Source organism: Delphinapterus leucas, chromosome 20 (assembly GCF_059928025.1).
Source record: "Delphinapterus leucas isolate spDelLeu-1000000601 "Yukka" chromosome 20, BTC_Dleu_Yukka2, whole genome shotgun sequence".
Taxonomy (NCBI): domain Eukaryota; kingdom Metazoa; phylum Chordata; class Mammalia; order Artiodactyla; family Monodontidae; genus Delphinapterus; species Delphinapterus leucas.
Window position 1 is genome coordinate 34,107,911 of NC_143148.1, and position 22,726 is coordinate 34,130,636.

General features: G+C 43.7%; 1 protein-coding gene across 2 annotated transcripts in view; it reads right to left on the reverse strand.

The window, feature by feature from the left end:
- The window catches only part of CFAP20 (cilia and flagella associated protein 20), a 39,439-nt gene extending 24,173 nt beyond the window's left edge, over positions 1 to 15,266 (reverse strand). The window contains exons 1-8 of one of the 2 annotated variants that reach the window (XR_002642319.3): positions 14,956 to 15,266; positions 6,292 to 6,371; positions 5,466 to 5,577; positions 4,431 to 4,619; positions 3,965 to 4,075; positions 3,279 to 3,454; positions 2,011 to 2,163; positions 1,744 to 1,897 (exon numbers count right to left, since the gene is read on the reverse strand). Coding sequence is in view for 1 of the 2 variants with exons in the window: in XM_022555937.2 (XP_022411645.1) it covers positions 3,449 to 3,454; positions 3,965 to 4,075; positions 4,431 to 4,619; positions 5,466 to 5,577; positions 6,292 to 6,371; positions 14,956 to 15,039 (582 nt within the window). In the remaining variant the exon portion in view is untranslated. Of the gene's footprint in view, positions 1 to 1,743; positions 1,898 to 2,010; positions 2,164 to 3,026; positions 3,455 to 3,964; positions 4,076 to 4,430; positions 4,620 to 5,465; positions 5,578 to 6,291; positions 6,372 to 14,955 lie in introns of those variants that run through there. The other variant, XM_022555937.2, reaches the window with a different exon arrangement.
- Between the last annotated feature and the right edge of the window lie 7,460 nt (positions 15,267 to 22,726).

The window sequence follows — 22,726 nt, forward strand, 5'->3', positions numbered from 1 at the left end:
ACAGATGAACCGGTTTGCAAGGCAGAAATAGAGACACAGATGTAGAGAACAAACGTATGGACACCAAGGGGGGAAAGCGGGGGTGGTGGGGGGTGGTGTGATGAATTGGGAGATTGGGATTGACATGTATACACTGATGTGTATAAAATGGATGACTAACAAGAACCTGCTATATAAAAATAAATTAAAAAACAAAACAAACTTGGCCTGGCCCATTCAAATACTTTCAGTTCAGGAATGGGAACAGTTTGAATTTCCCATGAGCCTATGTTACTTTTATGATACATTAGTTAAACACAAATCTTCGCCCCACAGCTTTCTATCTTCAGCCTCAGGCCCTGAAGTTCAGCTAATGTGCAACCACGACGGGACAAACCAGGCAAGCCCTCGCTGCAGAGGCAGAGCTGAGTCTAGTCCTCCTGAGCAGCCAAGTCTGGCCTGGCCCAGCCTCCAGGCAGACATTATCTGACCCGTCAATGCCTCTACAAAAAGGATACAGCCACCACATAGGAAGCAGGGAGACGTCAGCACAAGGGAGGACAGGGATGGCATATGACTCCCATCAGGTGATCCTCACCTGTGTTCTACTCCTGCCACTCTGACAGGAGCCGGCCCGAGCCTCTCTGGGCTATAGTGTCCTCATCAGTAAAATGGAAGAAGGGAGGGCTCAGACAAGAAGGGCTCCTGACACTTGAGGCTTTTGGCTAAAGCTGCCAAGGATCTAGGGAAATCAGCTTGGGGGTTGTTCTCTGGCATACTTGCCTCCTTAAGAAATGCCCCGGGAGGGGGCTGGACTGGCACGATCAGTATTATTGGCTTGGTTGCAGGCAAAGCAATCAACGTGCTGGTAGCAAATAAGGGCCACAGTGGATCTGCTCTCCCCCAAGATGGGCCCTACTGAGAATGACTGCATGCCTGTCCCCTCAAGTTCATGCCAATTAACGAACACTCTCATTTGGAAGACAACGCCTCCTGCAACACACCGTGACTTCAGAGGAGCCGGGTAACGCAACTCTGCCTGCTGCAATTTCCTCAGTCTAAGGTCACTCTGGCTCCAGCCCCATGAAGGAGGAGGGCTCCAGCCCCTGCAGCCTGACCTTTCCTTCCTCCTTCCCTTGGCCTCATAATTAGTCGTCGTCATCTTCCTGGTGAGCTGGAAAGCTGAGGGCAGGGGCCATGCAGTCGTTGGTGCCACAATTCACATTGGCCTGGGTCCAGCTTAGATAATACATCCCATCACCCTCAACGCCCCCTCACTTCCTCTCGGATGGATATGTGAAGCATCTGGGAAGTCAACAGCTGCCGCCTTATACCCCAAAGAGGGTGGTGAGGTAATCCCCATACATAGTCTGACAAGTGCCGCGGGGTGAAAGGGGCTCTGTGTGGAGGAGAGTGCATTACTGTATTTCTCTGGACTTCCAGGAGCACTCCACTGATGTCCTGGCACCGGAGAGAGATGAAAAGTTAACCGGGCTTTCTCTCCTCCACAAAAGCATCTTTCATCCCACAACAGACTCCAGATTGGAGGGAAGATTTCACCACACAGTGGCCAGAGACAAGAAGCTCTGTTGAAGTCCCTGACCACCCAGCCCCACCCATTTCTGAGGACCCCTCTGTAACCCAGAAAGCTTGGGAGACAGACACACGGAGTCTAACAACAGGAATGCTAACGTGTTTCAGGATGGAGAAGCGGGCCAATATTCAGATGTGACTGGAGTTGGCCCTGAGAGAACAGGCTGTCACCTGGGCTGATGGGTGCTCTGCGATGCTGAACGATGGTGACTCTCCAAGGAGAGGGGCAGCATCCACGGCGAAGGCGGCTCCAGTGCAGCTGTTAGCAGGAAGAGGAAGGCAAAGTCGTCTTGACTGAACCCACCTAAGTGCCAGGTCCTGATGACTGCGAGGGGAAATGAGAACTCAGTAAGTGCCTAAGGCAGCAGTGGAGCACCTTTCCCTCCAGCCCTCCCACCACTGCAGCCCTGCCCTCCTCAGAGATTCGGTCATGCTTACCCAGAGCACACTCTGGAGGATAAGGATGCGGGAGAACAGTGCTCCTTGTCACTTAACTTCTCAGGAGGCAGCAACAGTAATGACGAATTCAGCACTGTGTTTTTACCTCTAGTCAAAGTCAAAACAGCCAGTGCCCACAATTCCAGCCTCATCCTGTGGGATGAAACCAAATCCAGAGGGAGTGTCGGGGAGAGCACAGTATCCAGGATGGCCTTTTGTTCTTTTTTGACTTTGAAATTCTTATCACATAAATATTACCTTTCAAAGAAATCGTCTATAGTACAAAAAAAGTACGTAAATGATACAACCATTCTCTCCAGAAGTAATCACTGTACAGTTCTTATGTGTCCTATGAGATCATCTAGGTGTATCCACATATGCTCTTATCCACCCCCAAATGGTTTTCCCTCCAGAAATATTACATACAGTAGAGTTGTATCATATAAGTGTTTAACTTTTGTAAATTTAACTATTTGTGCCAGGGTCATTTCACTAACCAAGCACATGCCCCAGAATAAGTGTGAGCAGGGAGAGTGGTGCAAGATTTCAGTTCTCTCAAGTGAGTCCAGTGTTTAAAGAAACATTTTTCCTTCAAGTCCCTAAATTCAAGGCAAGTACTTCATCTGGAGCTCGAATTGGGAGATGGTGATCTGTTCCAATGCTGAGGAACACTAGATGTGCTGATTGTTACAAAAGGGCAAGTGAGGCTCCAACAAGACACCTTCCTAAGGTGTTTAAGAGCAATCTGGAATATATGCCGTTTTGTCTAAAGCTCCACTTGGGACCCACCCCTCAGTAAGATGATTCTACTGGTGATACACTATTCAGTTTCTTTCCATTTAGTTTCTCTTGGAAGTTGTTCCAAATCAATATCTATAGATGTCTTGTTCTTCAAGTGCTTATTGTAAGCTATTTCACAGCATGAATGTATGGGATGTTCTTTGGAAAGAGTTCTATTTTCATACCATAAAGAAAGAGAAATGTCACCATTAAAAAAGACACAAACTAAGAACAAATTTACAAACCAAGAATATAACATTTTATTCATTTCTGGATTATGAGTATTACACAGCATATACATATATTTAGATAATATATAAAACAAAGAACAAACCATAGGAAGAAATATTGGTCTGAAATTGCCTTTACGGGACATCTTTAATTCTGTAAGTTCATGGTAAATGTGTCTCCCCACACACCGAGGCAGGCAGCAAGATAAACTCTGGCATTCATGTATCAAAGGACAGCTTATCCCCCACTGTACTTACAATGCACGGCACGGTCACTGGTAGCCACAACCAGGGACGCCAAGGAGTAGGTAAAAGAACCGCAGCACAGTGAACTAATATAAATATTTGTTTTTTGCATTGTCCTCCAGATAGTTTCCTTTTTAAACTAAGAGTCACATCCAGGGTCTATCCCTTGAGTGGCATTCCAGTTATTGCTGAAGGGGAAAGAAAAAAAAATAGAACAAAGGCATCAGTTTAAGTTATTAGAAAACAGACGGTCAGTGCCACTGACTCCCTACCTCTAGTGACACTCAAGGGCATGCTGGACTGTGGGGAGATGCATATGTGTCACCAGTGGGCAGGCATGTAAGCACCCATCGTCGTGTCAGAGGGGACAGATCAGCTGATAGTAATTTGGGGCTGATGAAGAGGTTCAGATGGAGATATTCTGCAAGGAAGGCCTGGGAGCAGGAAGCAGCAGGATGCCCCCCAGGAGAGACGGTATCACTTCATGGAGGTGAGACAGCAGTAACAGAACATTTCATGGGATCATTCCTGATTCAGTGCTGGTGGTGGAAGACCTAAGATCTTATGATGTAAAAATCCTCCATGCTCCATGTCAACACAGAGAGGCTCTGCAGCTGAACTTGTAGAACAGAGCACTTTCCAGGGACACAGCTTCTACAACTCACTGTCTGGCCTTCCTCTGAGGAAAGCTGGCTTACCTTTGCCTTATTCTGAACTGGGAGATACAGTTTGAACTCTGCTGGCAGTTCGTCTTCTGAGTAGAGTCTGTCTGAGAAGTAAACCCGTCGGATGCGACAGTTTGCATGGATCTGTGGATGCAAGACTTAAAATAAGTCTCAAAATATGATTGTCTTTCCTCTTTTCCTGATGTTCCTTGACCCCCCGCATGGTGCCGTCAAAGCTTCACCTCTGTGGCATCTCCTCAGCGTGGCTTAGGGGTAGATTTTGACAAGAGGGAGATTTTACTTGCTGTATTCTCCCACTGTATCTGAGCAGATTCCTGAGTAGGTCCTGGGCCTCTCTGAGGTGAAAGCCCCCTGGACAGTGACTTGGGAACTTTAGCCAGAAACCCACACTGTTCTGTCACCTGGGTCACAAGCCAGTGACAAACAGAGCCTAGACCCCTCTCCCATTTGGGGCTCCATCTGGAAAAGGAGCCAGTACCTGCACCCTGAGGGTCTCAATGTAATTTGTGCCATATGCCCGCCGAGTGAAGTCTGACAGGTTGAACTGAATCTGGTTCCAGCCGTCATCCAGCCGCATGGGCATGGTACAGATGAAGGGTTTGACCCTGGTGGTGCTCTGGTAGTTACTTGCCCGAAACCGCCGACGCACATTCTTGTCATCTAGTACCTATGAAATATAGAGAAGAATCACATTAACTCTATCTTGGAAGAAGCAAACAACCTTGATAAGACGAGGACTTGAAACTCCCACAGCCTGGTTTCCCAAGGCTGAGACCCAAGGGAGAATAAACAAACCAGATATAGGTCACACTGGATGCAGACGGCCCGGAAGTAGCTAGTTTATCTTGTCTGTTGCTTAGACAACACCAGCTGCTTATGACATATGACACATGCATCAGGCCCCCAGACCATAGCATGATTCCATAAACATTCTTCCCTTTGAAAAATTAAAAAAGCTAGACTTGAGACCAACAATATCCCAGTATTAAATAGTAACTTCCCAAATGGACGCTACTCTAACCCTCAAGCTTTGAACTCTTGTAGCTATTGATTAGATTTTCTAGATGCTTATTGCTTCTTTTAAAACTTGGCATTAAACTTTGATTGATAATACCAAAATAATAATGCCATAATAATAATGCCATAATAATAATGGTTGCGGGCTTCCCTGGTGGCGCAGTGGTAGAGAGTCCGCCTGCCGATGCAGGGGACACGGGTTTGTGCCCCGGTCCGGGAAGATCCCACATGCCGCGGAGCGGCTGGGCCTGTGAGCCATGGCCGCTTAGCCTGCGCGTCCGGAGCCTGTGCTCCGCAACGAGAGAGGCCACAACAGTGAGGCCCGCGTACCGCAAAAAAAAAAGAAAAAAAGGTTGCATCAAGTGTACAGCAGAGGCAGAAAAGAATACATACAAAAGGATAAAGATACTTTCCTGTGGCCACTTTTCTCCTATAAATTGACAGGACATCTCTTTGGTATAGCCAAGAGTGTAGAGATTCATGTGCACATACTTACCTGTACTTCAAAGGTAAAATATTTCTTCAGGTTTTTGATAATCATGACAAGGAAGGGAAGTTTAATTCCCAATGTTTTCTTTGGGTCTGCAGGACATGTGATATATGTGGTGCTGTAGAAAGAGGAAACACCAATAAACACACTACTTGCCTTTTCCTTTGTGGTATGCACAGCAATAACACTCAGTCCAAGAGGATAAATTGGAAGGCAGATCTAAAAGATCCAGATATGTCATCCAATGATCCCTCAACCCTTAAGTTAAGCTAATGTGTTAAAAAAAAGTGCTGGACTCTGAAACAAAAGTTTAACATAGCACTAGACATCAACAATAAAATATCTGAGAAACAAAGCCAGACCAGTGGATCTGCAAGTTCTTCCAGTGTAAAAAGATTTAATTCTGGTCTAAGGAACTATCAAATGATAGAAAACCAAAACTAAGACCATTGTAACACTCAAAACTACCCTGGCCATCCACTGGATGATTACTGTAAACCCATACCTCCACATAAACACATCTGGGTTAAATATTAATAACTAAGACTTACACAGCACTGACTAAGTGCTAAGCAGGTTTTAAGTGTTTTATACACATTCACTTACTTAATCTTCACAATAATTCTACAAGGAAGATGTACTGTTATTATCCCTATTTCACAGGTGAGGAAACTAAAGCCTGGGGGATTAAATAACTTGCCCAAGGTGAGCTCTAAGTAGCAGAGCTGGATTCACACGAGGCAGTCTGACTCTGCAGTCCATGCTATTAACCTCTATGAATGTACTACCTCCTGGCATTCCATGTCTCTGGGAGAACAGAGTGGCAACCTACCTGACATTTGTTCCTTCAATCTCTAGCACCAGGGACTGGATGTCATTATCGGTGATTCTTTTGATGTGGCCATTCCGTACCTACAAGGGATGAAATTAAACTGGTTAGTACTGAAATATCGACAAATAACTCTGTTAAGATTTTGAAGGCTGAATGGGACTATTTAAAGCAGCGGTCTCCAACCTCTTTGGCACCAGGGACCGGTTGTGTGGAAGACAATTTTTCCACGGACCGGGGTTGGGGGTGGGGTGGGATATGGTGGTTCAGGCGATAATGCCAGCGATGCAGAGCAGCAGATGAAGCTACCCCCGGCTCGCCCGCCGCTTACCTCCTGCTGTGCGGCCCGGTTCCAAACAGGCAGCGGACCAGTACCGGTCCACGGCCCAGGGGTTGGACACCCCTGATTTAAAGAAAACCACAGTAGCCCAAAGGGCATAACACAGAAGTTTGTGACACGATATGTGAAAGTAAGCCATGCTATTACCTCTATACAGGGCCCAATCAACCACCACAGGAGTTGCAGGCAATTTGGCAATCTATAAATCAGGACAAATTTCTTCCCAAAGAAATCAACTCAATTTAGATCCAGCTAACGTTTACCAAGCATCTACTATACACTAGGAACATTCCTAACAACAACGAGCTCAGTCCTAACAACAACAACAAAAATCACAAGGTCGTTGGTGTTGCTTCCACTTTACAGACGTGGACACTGACACTCAGGGAGTGCAGACGACAGACCCTAAGTAAGAGGGGCAGGATTAACGCCAGGCTTTCCACTGCCCTACAATGCCTCACATAGTTCTCTGGCCAGAAAGGTCAAGGGCTGAGTGTCACTGAGAGGGAGGGTAGCAACCAAAAACCGAACGTATTACTACCCCAGGTTTACTCCTACTTCATGCTTCCTTATCTTCTTTTCCCTAAGTTTCTACTTTTTCAAGTATGAATTCGAGTTCCATCTGTGCCGCACACAGAAGCCTTCTTTAGCATTTTCAGCCTACACTGACCTCTCTTCTCTCTGATTCATTTTTCTTGCTTATGTAGCCTAGACTACATAATTTAGCACTTCATCCTACATTGTTTTGCATTGTTTGCTGCATATGTAGGGGGAATATGATGGAGAGGAATCAATATTCGATACGGATTCCTCCTCTCGAAACATATTTAGGAAAGCACAACTATCTTCAAGCATTACATCCAAGCACCTTATATGGACAGAGCAGAGACATGCAAAGGCACTTCTGAGACAGGGCTGGACTGTTAGGGCTGAATGTATTAACACATGAAAAAGATCAACCAGGTTTAGAACCTGATGCATCAGAATGACAAGCATGTCGTCTTTTACTAGGTATAGTGAAAACGGCTGCCTGTGCTGTCATATTCAACAACTCATCATGTGGCTTTCCATGAGACTTGCATATGGGGAGAGAATACAGCGTTGAGTCTGATAGCTGTATTGTTCAACACAATTATTAATAACATGGCATTCTGTCTTTAGACATCAGTCTCTGCGTGCTCTGTTCCTGTTAATTTGATCCACTTGTGGTGTTCATGGTATTCCCCAGGTAACATCTGATATCACTGCCCATCTTTTTCTGCCAGATGCAACTGAGTCTTGTCTCCTCAAAAAAGTATAAGCTGAAGGGTAAGGACCAAGTATTAAACATCATTTATATGTTCTATAGTGCTTAGTACTCTGCTAGGCATAAACTAAGCATTGAAATATTTGCTGACTTCTGGAATTTGTCATCCTAAGAGTTGGCACATATGAAGAGATTCAAGGAGGATTTTTCAAAAATTCCTGGATAACATATCCACCATGGGCTATTATGGGAAGCCAGAGATCCTAAGGTATATCACAACGCTAGTGAGGTTACCAGCATAAAGAATGCCTTCCCACAAATCATCCTTTGGTACCCATTGTCAGAGACAGAATGCTGAGTGGATGGGCCCCAGATCTCTGCCAGTGTAGCATTTCTGGATTCTCAAGTCACAAACATCACATTGAAGTGCTTCTCAAACAAAGCTGGCGACATCCAATGCCCTCCTGCTTTGAATTCTGGGCCTCTTTCCAAGGGAGATTAAAAGCACGAAGACTTGGATCACAAAGACTTGTAGCACATGCCAACACTGCCCACCTCATTCCCCATATAAATGCTCCCAAAGTGGCAATATTCCTCCTCTATTTGCTAGCCCACAGCTGCTGTGGAAAATCAGGCAGACTTCTCGGTAAAGGAGGAATTCATCAAGAAATTTTTCCATATAATACGTTGCAGGCACACTGATAAGAGCTGACAGTATCCCAACAAGATGCAAATACTAATTTTATAACATACCACTAATTATTCTCTATAACTTCATTCTTTCTTAAAAAGGTACCGAATGCAACAAACCAAACAGATGGTTAAATTGAAAGGATTAAGTAATTAGGGTCCAAAGACTACTATTGCTAAAAGGCAACACGTTGCAATTTAGCCAACATTGTAAGTGGGACCTCAGATCTTACATCCTGGAAGGTCTCTCTGACTACAGTCACGGGAAGCCTCCCTCAGCTCCAGAAAACCCAGCCAGATTTCACAGGGAGGAAATGTTAGGACGTTTGCCTTCTGCCCATCTCAAAGTTTATAGCACTCCAGTAAATGTGACTACTCAGGTCTTTACAGAAGAAAACAATGCCTTACACTGCACACAGAAGCCAACAGACTAAAAGCCAAAACAGACTTTGTGTATTCTTACACTTCTGTCCCAGGGGCAAACTAACTTTCAGTTGGACTGTCAGTAACTTAAGAGAAATTCCTTTCACAACACATAAACTACCACACGCACAAACTTAATTCTTACAAAATTAATTAACATAGCCCGTAAAACACGAGAACCCAGAGGGGGAAAAGGCAGCTTTTTCGAAGGAATGCCCAACAGTCTCTCTAGAGTTTTAACCTGCTTAGTGGCGAGAACAGTCTAAATAGAGCTTTGCCCAAGGAGAAAGTTCAGTCCTCAAAGAAGAAAAGTATTCTCATACCACAAGCTGCCAGAGCTTTAAAATCAAATTAAGGTGATTTCTTAGTGAATTATGATTTTTCTTCTTTATTAAGTTCAAAGGGCTGTAAATACAAATTCACTGGAAGAAGAGTGGAGTGGGGCCAGGGGTGCAATTAACCAGAGATATGGGTGGGAAACGTCCCCAAACTTCTCTCTGGGCTCTAAAACTACAATCAAAGGAGAAAGAGAGGTGGACAATTTGGGGCAAGGCCTCCCAACCACTCTGGCAATCTGGCTGTCACTGCCTTAAGTTGTAAAGGTCTTCCAGGAAGCAAGCCCCTCCCCAGTCCAGCTTCTGACAAACATGTATAACAAGACACATGGACTCAGAAAGTATCAACTTCCTTTCCTTAGCTTCTTCCAGTTCAGAGGCCACTAGGCAGGCCTGGCTTTGAAATGAAGATAAAAAGAACTGGTCAGCATTTATTGCACATGGTGGAAGTAGGTTTTATTTTACTTCCCTCTCTAAATTAGAAAGTGCCTATTGTTTTTGACTTGCTAATTTTTTTATTTCATGACACATTCCTGTAGTGTGGCCTATGAGTGTTTTATTCCTCCAAAATAATGATAATAAATAAAGCCAATCTTACATTTTTTAATTTCATGATCTCCTCCCCTCCCCCACCCCCCGGCCCCAACTATGAGGTGGAGGTACTTTAGAAGCTTCAGAACCCAGGCTACTGGCAATTAACAATCAGAATGGTTCTCAGCCTCTGCAGGCACCAAGAAGGGAATCTTCAAGCCCTTTTTTGCAATCACTCTCCCAGGCTTTCCATGGTTGCTGGGACAACTAATAAAGAACACTGAATTTTTTTTTCCCCCAATGTAAGCCCCAGGGAGGAGAGTCAAAGCTGAGGGGGGAAAATACTACTGGGATAGGGAGGAAGCTGGCCAATGCTCTATATTTCGTCAAGTGCTTTAAAAATAACGAGTTGTATCCGTTCCCTACTCCCACCTTTCTTTTTTGTGGCTCCACCCACTTATCCTGGCAGACAGCTGAGCCCTCAGCCATCTGGCATCCTAGTCTTAATGACACGTTCCAATTTACATTAAGCCTTTAGAGCTGTCCATTTCAGCAGGAAAGTTTCTGCCCTGAGCTAGGGGCTGGGCTCTAAGTCAGAAAACAGGCAGAGGGAGACCTCTGTGGGGAGAGCTGGGCATAGCTCTGTCTCAAGCCCTGGGCCTTGTAGGCTCCAGTGGGTTAAAGGCTTCTCTTCCTTTGCGGCACGTAACAGGGACTATCCAAACAGCAGACAGACAACTTTGGACATTTACAAACAACCCTTTAGTTAAAGTAAGGACAATTATATGTATTGCTAACCAGTCTCTTCCTAAGAATGCCTTGAAAGGGCAAGTGTAACTAAAACCCAGGCCTTTGCCCAATTATAGTAAAAGCTATTTTTTGGAAAAATGAATAACATCCTCAGATTGACCCAGGGATAATCTGAAAAAAATAGTTTTAGTACTTTCATGTCCAAATGCTCTCAATTCTACTACTAGAAATTTAACATGTACCAACAAGGTTTGCTAATTAAAAGTTAGGGTGTGGGAACTTTTTTTCTGGAGAGAGACTGTTCATTTTTAAAATTAGGAACTGGGAATGGGAATCTAATATTTTCCAGCAACAGCCACAAAAACTCTGGTTCTAATATTTCATTTGGGAATGGGGAGGATCAGCAGCAGAGAAAGACAAGGTGAGCAGAAAGAAAGAGAAGCTTGTATGAGTTAACAATCTCATGTAGTAGATTTTTAGGGTATTACCAGTAAAGTCTGAAAGTTACATGTTTTACACAGGCATAAGTGGGAAAAGAACCTCCTGGTATTTTCTTTACAAACCGGAAGTAATGTTTACATTAAACATAAAAAAGTCCTTTAATAATGTAGTATTTGCTGATTCCAGAAGTTAAGGGAGCATTAAGAAATCCCTAATTTCTGCTAAACTCTTGGTTTGAAAAATTACAAAGGTCTCTATCAGGAAGCTTACCGTCCAGCCAGGAATACAGATCTTGAGAAGCTAATTTCAAGTATGATGAGAAGGAAGTAGAGGTTCTATAAGTGGATATAAATTAACTTAACCTGAGGAGGTACCTTTGAGCTGAGACCTAGAGGCTAATGAAGAGGGGTAGGAGTGGGTCCCAGGAGAGGGGCCGGCAAGTACAAAAGCCTAAAGCAGGAGAGAACAGACTTCTTTCAGTTCAGTAGGAGGTCAATACTAGAAGGGGGATCCTGTGGGACGTCAGCCTGGAGAACTAGTTAAGCAGGTACCAGACCACAGTCTGTGTGGCCTTAGAGCCATGTTAAAGTTTTGGATTGGGAAAGCCATGGTACACTGACTAAATTATTCTCATTTCAGAAGTCTGGAGTTACTGTACTTCCTATTCCTAGGCATCTGAATATTGGGCTCAGTTATAAATTTTTCACTTACTTTTGAGCAAATGCCTCAGTTCCCTGCCCTATTTAATAATGTGTGCCATAACTGTTGCTAAGCATTTATATACATCTTCATTTAATCTCCATAACCATGAGAAGGAGGTGGATTACAAGATGAGAGAACTGCGTAGTTGAGTACTTGCCCAAGGTTACACAGCACAGGACATATGACAGAGCCAGGACGCAAATCCAAGGTGTCTGACCACACTCTGGCACTGGAGTTTCAAGGTAAGATACTATTCTTCCCCCTAAGGAACCTGTAGTCTAGTGGGAGATATACAATAAATAGGCAACTGCCATTCAGCGTGATATAGAGCGCCACAGGAGCACACAGGAGACATAAACATTATTTCATTGGGAACTTAAGTTAAGCTGAGATTTGAAGGATGAGATGGGGGAGGGGCTGAGAACTTCAGAGTGTCAGATAAATGCAGGTATTGCAAATGCAGCCACACCCCCAAAATGAATTTGCAAATTAACTGTTATTATGAATATGGCATTCACTCCTCATATTCATAAGGAGACACAGAGCATAAATGAAGCCAAACCTAAGTTTTCAAAGACTGCTCTTCACTGTAAACAAATAACAGAAATTCTCTCTCCATAAACTCAGGAAGGAGAATAGTAAAGTTTTGTGAAATCAAAATATGTAACAACTAAAAACAGGCACTTATAGCCAATATGTACCTACTAGCAGAGGGCAGGGTCATTTCTAGATAAATATGGACAGTCCTTCCCTCCCTCCATCAAACTTTGCCCTTATTACAACTTTGCCTTATTCAGAATCATGGGAGTGGGGAAAATGTCTTCTCTTCCCTAACTTTGTATCTCCCCAAATCTATACAATGCCTGTCACTTTGCTGTTGCTCAATAAATCTTTGATAAGAATATCAGTTCCCAGTGTTTCCCCTTCTGGACTGGATTCCCAACACTTTCTGAGGACTTTATAATACAGCTGAGTAAAGGAACACATACACCAAAGCCTATGGATCTGGCCCCAAACTTTCCTTTTTTCCTCCCTTTCCTTCTCTTGCCTCAAGGGGGAAAAGTTCACAGATAAACACTTTTCAATCTAGTCTAAATAAGAAGAGTAGAAACATATAATTTATTTTTACTATTATGAGAATTTTGCTTAAAATGAATGTTCCTCTAAAGGTTTTCTTTGCCAAAATGTCTGCTTAATTTACTCCATGTAACCTTGCCAGTCGATCTTCTAACAATGTTTTCACACAGGTTTATGTTATTAGGGTACCATCCGACCTCTAGTGGCGTTGTTAAGGGACACAGTGCACCATGGTTACTTTGCTTTTATATTCCATGTGCAAACATGTTGACTACTCAAAAAGCTGCATTTGAAAAATAAAACACACTACAAAAGATCAAGCCCAGAAGGGTTAAAATGGGGCAACTCTGATAAAAGTTTCACCTGATAGAAATGCTGAGGCCTCTCTACCACTGGAATTCTTTGTGTTGGTAAGTTCTCTGACCTGCTCTGAAAACCTCTCCTCCTAGATCAAGCCCCATTCTCTATATCAATTGCCTCATATTGACACTTCGGTTACAATCCCAAGTTCAACTGGCATACAATCCACTCTCTCCTTGCCTTTGGACAGTCCAAAATTAAGTCAAGCCACAGCTGAGAAGCCATCATCTTTACAAAGTTCCCAGGTACACTCATTCCGGGTTCTCTTTGTAGAGGTACCATTTCGGAGTTTAAAGTGTTTTTTATTCCAATGTAAACAAAACCATGGAACTGAAAAACTCAGTAAAATGTAGGAAAACAGTTAAGGAACTGCTCTCTTGGGTAATAAGTAACTCTTGGCATTAGCTCTAGTTTGTGGACAGAATCACTGTGAAAGAGGAGAGCTGGTCAGATTTCTCACACATGCATAAGGCCAAACTCATTACATTCAGATCTTTCAATTATCTTATAAAAATGACATTGTGAACACACCATCCCCAAAGCTGCTCTCAGAAAGCAGAATTCCCTAGTGGCAACAGGCAGAAGGCTGTCCATGTTCTCTCCTAATCTCTATGTGGCCCCAAACCTTCATCTGTGGATAAGGGAAGACAGGGAATTGTTCTGAGATGATATCCAAAATTCTTGGCCTCATTACCAATGAACTGCTTATTTAGATTATCCTACATTCTTCTCTATAAAAACAGCATTCAACATACCACCTCTCTCCATTGTCCCCGAAGGAGTGCAGTACTAAGGTTATACCCTAAATCACCTGTCTTCCAATGTACAGTGCTTTATATTAACTTATATTCAAAAAAGGTACGGATGACTGGGAATTTGCATGAGAAAGGAAATATCAAAGTAATTAAATGCAGACCAACTCACAGATTGCTAGGCACACATGCCCCCAATCAACATCTCCAAAAAGTGGACAGGGTCACCATCTCCCAGAGTCAGTGAAAGTTATCAGCTAGTGGATGCCTGAATAAAGATGATGAGGCTTGTACTTGGCGTTCAGCTTGTTAACCCACACAACACTTTATCACCATTTTGCAAACTCTCTGATGGAGATCAGCCACTGAAGGCAGAGTACAGACCCCAAGTCACAGTGAGTGTGGAGCAGGTGCCAAAGGCCACCGAATTCCGGCTTGGCTGGGATCAGTGGGAGGAAGGGAGCAAATGAATGAAACCCAAACATAACTGAGTTCTGGCTGTGCCTCTATAAGGGGGCCTGGAACAAAGGCTCTGTGTCTAGTGCCCAGCACAGTGCCTGATACAACACAGGATATCAGTAAATATTTGTGAAATCAGTGAACAGCGGTTCCTTTCATCTGCGCGTTCCATTCCACAGCGGTTCCTTTCATCTGCGCGTTCCCGAAGCAACCTCACGTGAGTTTACGCTTTTCATGCCGTGAGACGTGCACTATCGACCCCACCATATAGATGCGGAAACCGAGGCTGAGGAACCGACTGGCCCAGTCAAGTCTGCCGCGAGGGGCAACTGTCCTAACCACACTACTGCCGCAGGACACTTAAACCCCAGGCACGCCCACCCCACAAGGCAGCCCCCGCGGCTTACACGACGCCCCCACCTCGCGCCTCAGTCACGCCAGGCTGGGGACGGGAGACAGCAGAGACCGCCCGGCCTCCCCCAGGCGCCAGTTCGACACAACTACCCGCTACCCCGGGCCCAGCCCCGGGCCCCCGCCCCGCCGCCGCCCCCAGCTCCTGACCTTTTTGTCCCAGATTTGCAGGGGCTTGCTGCCAATGCTGTAGAGGATAGAAAGGAAGCCGCTCTGGAACGTGTTCTTGAACATCTCGCCCGCGGCCTTCCCCTCAGCCGCGCCGAAGACGACCTAAATATTGGCACCAAGTGGCGAAGGGAAAACAGGGGGCTGGCCCTAGTCCGAAGAAAGGACGCTGCGCTCCTGACCTCTCGATCGGTAGCCACAGACAGCTGGACTTGGACACGCGACGCAGCGTCCGTGAACTTCCGCTCCCATAAGAACTAAGCCACCTCAACACGGAAACCACAGCAACTGCCGCCCGCACCGTTCTCCCCTCCTTAAATAGAGGCGGTGGCCGCCCGCCGCCTGCGATGGATCCCTCCGCCCCCTGAGGGCGCTGAGCCCAATCCTGCCACAGGGCTCACAGACTTCCTGTTCCTTCCGCTTAAGCCCCGCCCTAGTTCCGCCTCCTCGTGAAAAGAACTCCTTTGCCAAGGGACTATTTTTCCATCGTTGTCCCATAGCTGGATTATAGAATATGTCGTTAGAAGCTACGTAGTGTCATGGAAACCTGGCGGGGGTGGGGTCAAAGCGCGTGAAGGCCAGGCCCCGCCCCCTAAGGGGCTAGGAGGAGTTACAAAGGCAAAAGAAAAGTGAGGAAAGGCACGGAAGGTGGCTCGGATAAGCTTACCTGGTGTCCTGAGAATGACAAATAAATACTTGTTGGCCGAGTACTGGATAAGTTTAAAGCAGCTAACCAGTATTGCGCACTAACTGTGCTAAATGCCTTATAGGCATCTGCTTTAATTATTGACAGGATCGTTATGAATACTCCACATAACTTGTGGGATGAAGTCAAAGCAATACTTGGAGGAAAATTTATCGCCTTAAATGCATGATTAGAAAACAAGGCCTGAACATTAGGATAAAAGCAGAAATTAATGCAATTAAAATAAAGTTGAGGGCTTCTCTGGTGGCGCAGTGGTTGAGAGTCCGCCTGCTGATGCAGGGGACACAGGTTCGTGCCCCGGTCCGGGAAGATCCCACATGCCGCGGAGCGGCTGGGCCTGTGAGCCATGGACGCCGAGCCTGCGCGTCCGGAGCCTGTGCTCCGCAACGGGAGAGGCCACAACAGTGAGAGGCCAGCGTACTGCAAAAAAAAAAAAGTTGAGTTGGTTGAGTTGGATCAACAGCTGGTTTTTTTAAAAAATCAATTCTTAGAATTTTTTAATAAATTTATTTTTATTTTTGGCTGAGTTGGGTCTTCATTGCTTCTCACGGGCTTTCTCTAGTTGCGGCAAGCAGGGGCTAATCTTCTTCGTCCCGGTGCACGGACTTCTGCTTGTGGTGGCTTCTCCTGTTGTGGAGCACAGGCTGTAGGCTCACAGGCTCACTAGCTGTGGCACATGGGCTCAGTAGTTGTGGCTCATAGGCTCTAGAGCGCAGGCCCAGTAGTTGTGGCACACAGTCTTAGTTGCTCCGTGGCAATGTGGGATCTTCCCAGACCAGGGCTCGAACCCATGTCTCCTGCACTGGCAGGCAGATTCTTAACCACTGCGCCACCAGGGAAGCCCTAGAACATTTTTTAAAAGACATAAAATAAGCTATGGTATTTCAAGTGTGGAAGAAATCCCAAATGTTGGAAACCAGTCACTCACTGAGCACTTACCTGGATATTACTCTGTGTTCAGGCCTGTGTTGGGTATTGTGGCTGACAGAAAAGGAGTTTGCAGCTAACTTCACTGTAACAACTAATGTCATCATTGTAATAACTAATAATTCCTAACATCAATTGAGCATTTATTTTGTGTCAGGCATATAATAGAGTGCCTTAGCCTTTATTAAATCATTTAATCCTCATGGCAATGCCGTGAACAGGCCAACCAGAATTTCCAGACAGAAGGAAAAATATGGATCTTATTACAGCAGAAAGTCAAAAATGTTTATACAAAGCTGTTATTTTTGGATGATTTCTGAGGACTCTGTATAATTCAGGTGAGTGAACAATTTATCCCTTAAGGTTATTAAATTTTTCAAAATATCCTAGGGGGAAACACAATTACTGTACATTAGATTTTCATGTGCACCTGAGTCCATTGCAGGATTTTTTAATTCTGCTCTCTTGAACGCAGACAACACCAAATGCTGGTTAGAATGTGGAACAACAGGAACAGGAATTCATTGCTGGTGGGAATGCAAATTGTACAGTCACTTTGGAAGACAGCTTGGAGATTTATTACAAAACTAAATATACTCTTGTAGGATTCAGCAATGCCACTCCTTGGTATTTACCCAAAGGAGTTGAAAACTTAGTCCATATCAACACCAGTACACAGATGTTTATAGCAGATTTAGTCAAAGTTGCCAAAACTTGTAAGTGACCAAGACATCCTTCAGTAGGTGAACAGCTAAATAAACTGGTACACCCAGACAGTGGAATATTATTCAGCACTAAAAAAGAAAATGAGCCATCGAGCCATGAAAAGACATGGAGGAAACTTAAATGCATGTTACTAAGTGAGAGAAGCCAATATAAAAAGGCTACATACTGTATGATTTCTACTATATGACATTCTAGAAAAGGCATGGAGTCAATAAAAAGATCAGTGCTTTCCAGGGGTAGGGCGGTGGGGAACGATGAATAGAGCACAGAGGATTTTTAGGGCAGTGAAAACATTCTGTATGATACCATAATGATGGATACATGTCACTATACATTTGTCCAAATCCATGGAATGTAAAACACAAAGAGTGAACTCTAATATAAACTATGGACTTTGGGTGATTATTATGTGTCAGTGTAGGCTCATTAATTGTAACAAATGTACCACTCTAGTGGGGGATGTTGATAATGGGGGCCATGCATGTGTGAGGGCAGGAAATATATAGAAAATGTGTACCTTCCCCTCAATTTTACTGTGAACCTAAAACTGCTCCAAAAATAAGGTCTTAATTTAAAAACAACAACCTTAGAAATATCTTCAAGACCTTGAGGTAGACAAAGATTTCTTAAATAGGACACAAAATGTACTAACATAAAAGAAAATATTGATAAATTGAATATCATTAAAATTTTAAAAGTCTGTTAATTAAAAGACAAGATTAAGAAAGTGAAAAGGCATACCACAATCTGGGAGGATGTATGTGCAATACATACACCAGACAAAAAAAAATCTTTTATCCAGAATATATAAAGAACTCCCACAAATTAATAAGAAAAAGACAGAAAACCCAATTTTGAAAAACAAAAGAAAATATTCAAATGACCAATAAGCATATGGAAAGATGCTCACCATATCTTGTCATCAGGAAAATGCAAATTTAAATCATGAGACACTGCTGTAGATCAACCAGAATGGCTAAAATTAAAAGGACTGACAATACCCGCTGATAGGGAGGATGTGGAGCAACTGGAACATTCATACCTTTTTTAAAAAAAATAAATTTAATTAATTAATTAATTTATTTCTGGCTGTGTTGGGTCTTTGTTGCTGCACGTGGGCTTCCTCTGGTTAGCAGGGGCTCTAGGTACGCGGACTTCAATTGTTGTGGCATAAAGTCTCAGTAGTTGTGGTGTGTAGGCTCAGTAGTTGTGGTGCATGGGCTTAGTCGCTCAGTGGCATGTGGTATCTTCCCGGACCAGGGATCGAACCCGTGTCCCCTGCATTGGCAGGTGGATCCTCAACCACTGCACCACCAGGGAAGCCAACATTCATACCTTCTTGATGGAAGTATAAACTGGTTCAGCCACTTTGGAAAACTATTTGATAATGTCTACTGAATCTAGACATATATATACTCTGTGACTGAGAAATTCTAATGCTGGGTACCAAACAGAAATGCTTGCTTATGTCCATAAAAGACATGTACAGAAATGTTCTTAGCAATGTCATTTATAATAGCCCTAAACTAGAAACAACTCAATCATCAACAGTAGATGGGGACTTTCCGGGTGGTGCAGCGGTTAAGAATCCACCTGCCAATGCAGGGGACACGGGTTTGACCCCTGGTCTGGGAAGATCCCACATGCTGCAGAGCAACTAAGCCCGTGCGCCACAACTACTGAGCCTGCGCTCTACAGCCCGCGAGCCACAACTACTGAAGCCTGCGCACTCTAGGGCCCGCGTGCTGCAACTACTGAGCCTGCGTGCTGCAACTACAGAAGCCTGAGCGCCTAGAGCCCATGCTCCGCAACAAGAGAAGCCACCGCACCGCAACGAAGAATAGCCCCTGCATGACACAACTAGAGAAAGCCCGCGCGCAAAGACTCAACGCAGCCAAAAAAAAGAGAAGGGGTTTAGTTTGTTAACCTGCAGTTTGGGTAGAACCATTGCAGAAGCAGCAAGAAATTCTGTGCCCGGCCCAGAATCTCTGACCATGAACGAATCACAGTCCTGAGTTTAGATAGAATATCTCACCTTGGTGGGATAAGTGTCAGAATACACACAGAGACTATGGGAAGTGAATCAAATTAATGATATCAGTAATCCATGTCAAACAGAGGAATAAGTTTGATTATTGTGATATTTTGTTATTTAAGATATTTGAAATAGTTAACTCATTTAGAGGATTAGAGGATATGGTACTTTGAATTTAATTTGAAATGCTTAAAGGAATTTGAAATTAGGTCTGCAATTTTAGTTTTAAAATGCTAAAAAAATTTAACTAAGTTTGTAAACAACGTTTGATTGATTAAATCTATGAGTTTAGACTTCGAATGTTAGTATTTGAATGTTTAGGAAGATTTCAGCAGATTTTAGGCCTTTCACATTAGCTATTGGAAGTGTTTGTGCAAATCAGACCGATTAAATACGTGGTTTACTCTGAAATTGTCTAAGGAAACTAGATTAAGTATGTGAGCAGTGTTTATGGTTAAACCCATTAAGTTTTGAATTAATTGAGCATCGAAGATTAACCAAAATAAATGTTCAAATTTACATACAAAACCAACCAGTTTGTAGCTATAACAAGATTTGTAGCCACAAGACAAAATAGATTTTTAAACATACAGCTTTTTCCTTTTTTTTATATAAATAAATTTATTTATTTATTCATTTATGGCTGCTTTGGGTCTTCGTTGCTGCGTGCAGGCTTTCTCTAGTTGCAGTGAGCGGGGGCTACTCTTTGTTGCGGTGCATGGGTTTCTCAATGCGGTAGCTTCTCGTTGCAGAGCACGGGCTCTAGGCACACGGGCCAAGTAGTTGTGGCTCAAGGGCTTAGTTGCTCCACGGCATGTGGGATCTTCCTGGACCAGTGCTCGAAGCCGTGTCCCCTGCATTGGCAGGCAGATTCTTAACCACTGTGCCACCAGGGAAATCCCAAAACGTACAGCTTTAATAACTAAGATATTATATAAAACACCCAGAACTCCAAGAATCCCTTTTAGAGCACAAAAGCCCTGGTTACTTGCTAAAATCCAGTGGACAGCATCTGTTTATGTCAGTCTGAGACCATAAACTCCAAGCACCTGGCCACTAAAGGACACAAGGGCCTTGCCACACACTGTAAGGCAGAGATTGTTCTTCACCCCTCCCTGCTGATGGAAATGGGGATATATAGGAATGAGGTGAGGGGTTGTGCCTAGAGAATCACCCCTTAGCTGGGAGCAAAGATGGAAGACTGCCCAAACGACTGGGGTGCTCAGCTAGCAGATGGAGGACTGCTGAATCCCAGCTCAGTGGTTGTATCCAAAGACATCGTTAAAAGAGCCACTGGCGGGCAGATGAAGCTCCTGCTAATCTGAGAGTGAAGTTCAAAGGGGACTGTGTTGGGACCCTGCATGTTATTGTTATTTTTTAAAATTTATTTTTAAACTTAAATACAGGAAAATGTACTCTTTTTGGTATAGTTTTTTTTCTTTTATAAATTTATTTATTTTTGGCTGTGTTGGGTCTTCGTTGATGCACTCCGGCTTTCTATAGTTGCAGCGAGTAGGGGCTACTCTTTGCCGCGGTGTGAGGGCTTCTCATTGCGGTGGCTTCTCTTGTTGCAGAGCACGGGCTCTAGCCGCTTGGGCTTCAGTAGTTGTGGCACACGGGCTCAGTAGTTGTGGCACTCAGGCTCAGTAGTTGTGGCTCGCGGGCTCTAGAGTGCAGCATCAGTAGTTGTGGCACACGGGCTTAGTTGCTCTGCAGCATGTGGGATCTTCCCAGACCAGGGCTCGAACCCGTGTTCCCTACATTGGCAGGCGGATTCTTAACCACTGCGCCACTAGGGAAGTCCCTTTGGTATAGTTTTGAGAAAGGTACCAAGTCATATAACCATTGCCACATTTAGGATACAGAACAGCTCCATCACCCCCAAATTCCCTTATGCTGTCCCTTTGTAGTCAAACCCCCCACCCCCCAACCTTAACCCTTGACAACTACAGGTCTGTTCTCTATCCCCACAGCTTTGCCTTTTCCTGAATGTCATATAAATAGAATCATCCAAACTTTTGAGACTGGCTTCTTCACTTAGCACAATGCACTTGAGATGCACGTTATTTTAAAAGTCTGTAGAATATTCTGCAAAGAGTTGCTCATCCATTCCAACACCCAGACCATTCAGGCCAGGGATATTTTAAAACATTTACCAGCCCTCTGCATGGTTACTTTTGAAGGCATCCCCATAGCATTTCAAACATTAAAAGGCAGCCATTTTTCATATTTAAGATAACTTTTTTTCCCTGTAATTTTTTTGGAATTCTCAGTTCACAGGATCGGAGAGACATTTACTTACATTTATTAAATTTTTATTTTGCAACTTTCTTATGTTAGAGCCAACACCCTTTTTTCAAGTCTCAAATATTCTGTAGGTCCCTGGAAAGCTCATAGACCTTGGATACCATGCCCCAAGTGCCTGTCAGAGCCCCACAAGAATTCCATAGCTAAAGGCATCATGGTGCCAACCTACACCAGTGAGAGAAAGCAATGGAAGACTACTTTCTCTGAATTTCAACAATGCCCTTGCTAAAAAAAGGAAAAAAGAAAAAAAGCATATGGCACAGTAATTCTTTTCTTGAAAAGATTTTATCTCACAAACATACAGACTGTGTAAGAATGTATGTGCAAATTTGTTCATTGCAACAATACTGGTAAGCATCTATCCATAAGGGATTGCTTCAACTGTGGTACATTACACAATGGAATGCTATACAGCCATGAAAAGTGGTGTGAGGCAGATCTATACATGATAACAGTAAAATTTTCCCAACTAAGTGAAAGCACAAGTTGCAGAAAAAGAATGTAAAATCTGACTACCTGTCAAATAAAAATCATTATAATTTTAAAATGTTAGTAAATGCATAGAAAATAGTTGAAAAATACATGCCAAATTTAACTGTGGTTTCCTCCAAGGGAGGAAAGAGTTTTTGGATGTGTGGGTATGTGGTTAGGGTGAGGCTGTCATTATTTACTTTTATGTAACATTTGAATTTTTTGCCATGAACATATATATTACTTTGGTAATCAAGAAAAGTCAATAAATATTACTTTAAACAATCCCAATACAAGCAGGACTACTGAAAGATGTGAATTGATGTTCTGAATTTCCAAGCACATTGTGGATGAGCTTCAGACTGTTCTTGGTTTAGTAGGTTCCTTGTCTCCTTCTCTCAAGGCCAAAACCACCTAAGCAAAAACTCTTCCTTCACCTTCTACCTACAACTGAGCACTCTCCTACCCAACAATTATCATCCACAAAACCCAAGTTTATCTCGGTTGAGAGGTTTCTGGAAAATAAGACTTTCCCACTGGTTGAGAAGGGAAATTGGATAAAGCTAGCGTTTCAGTTCTGC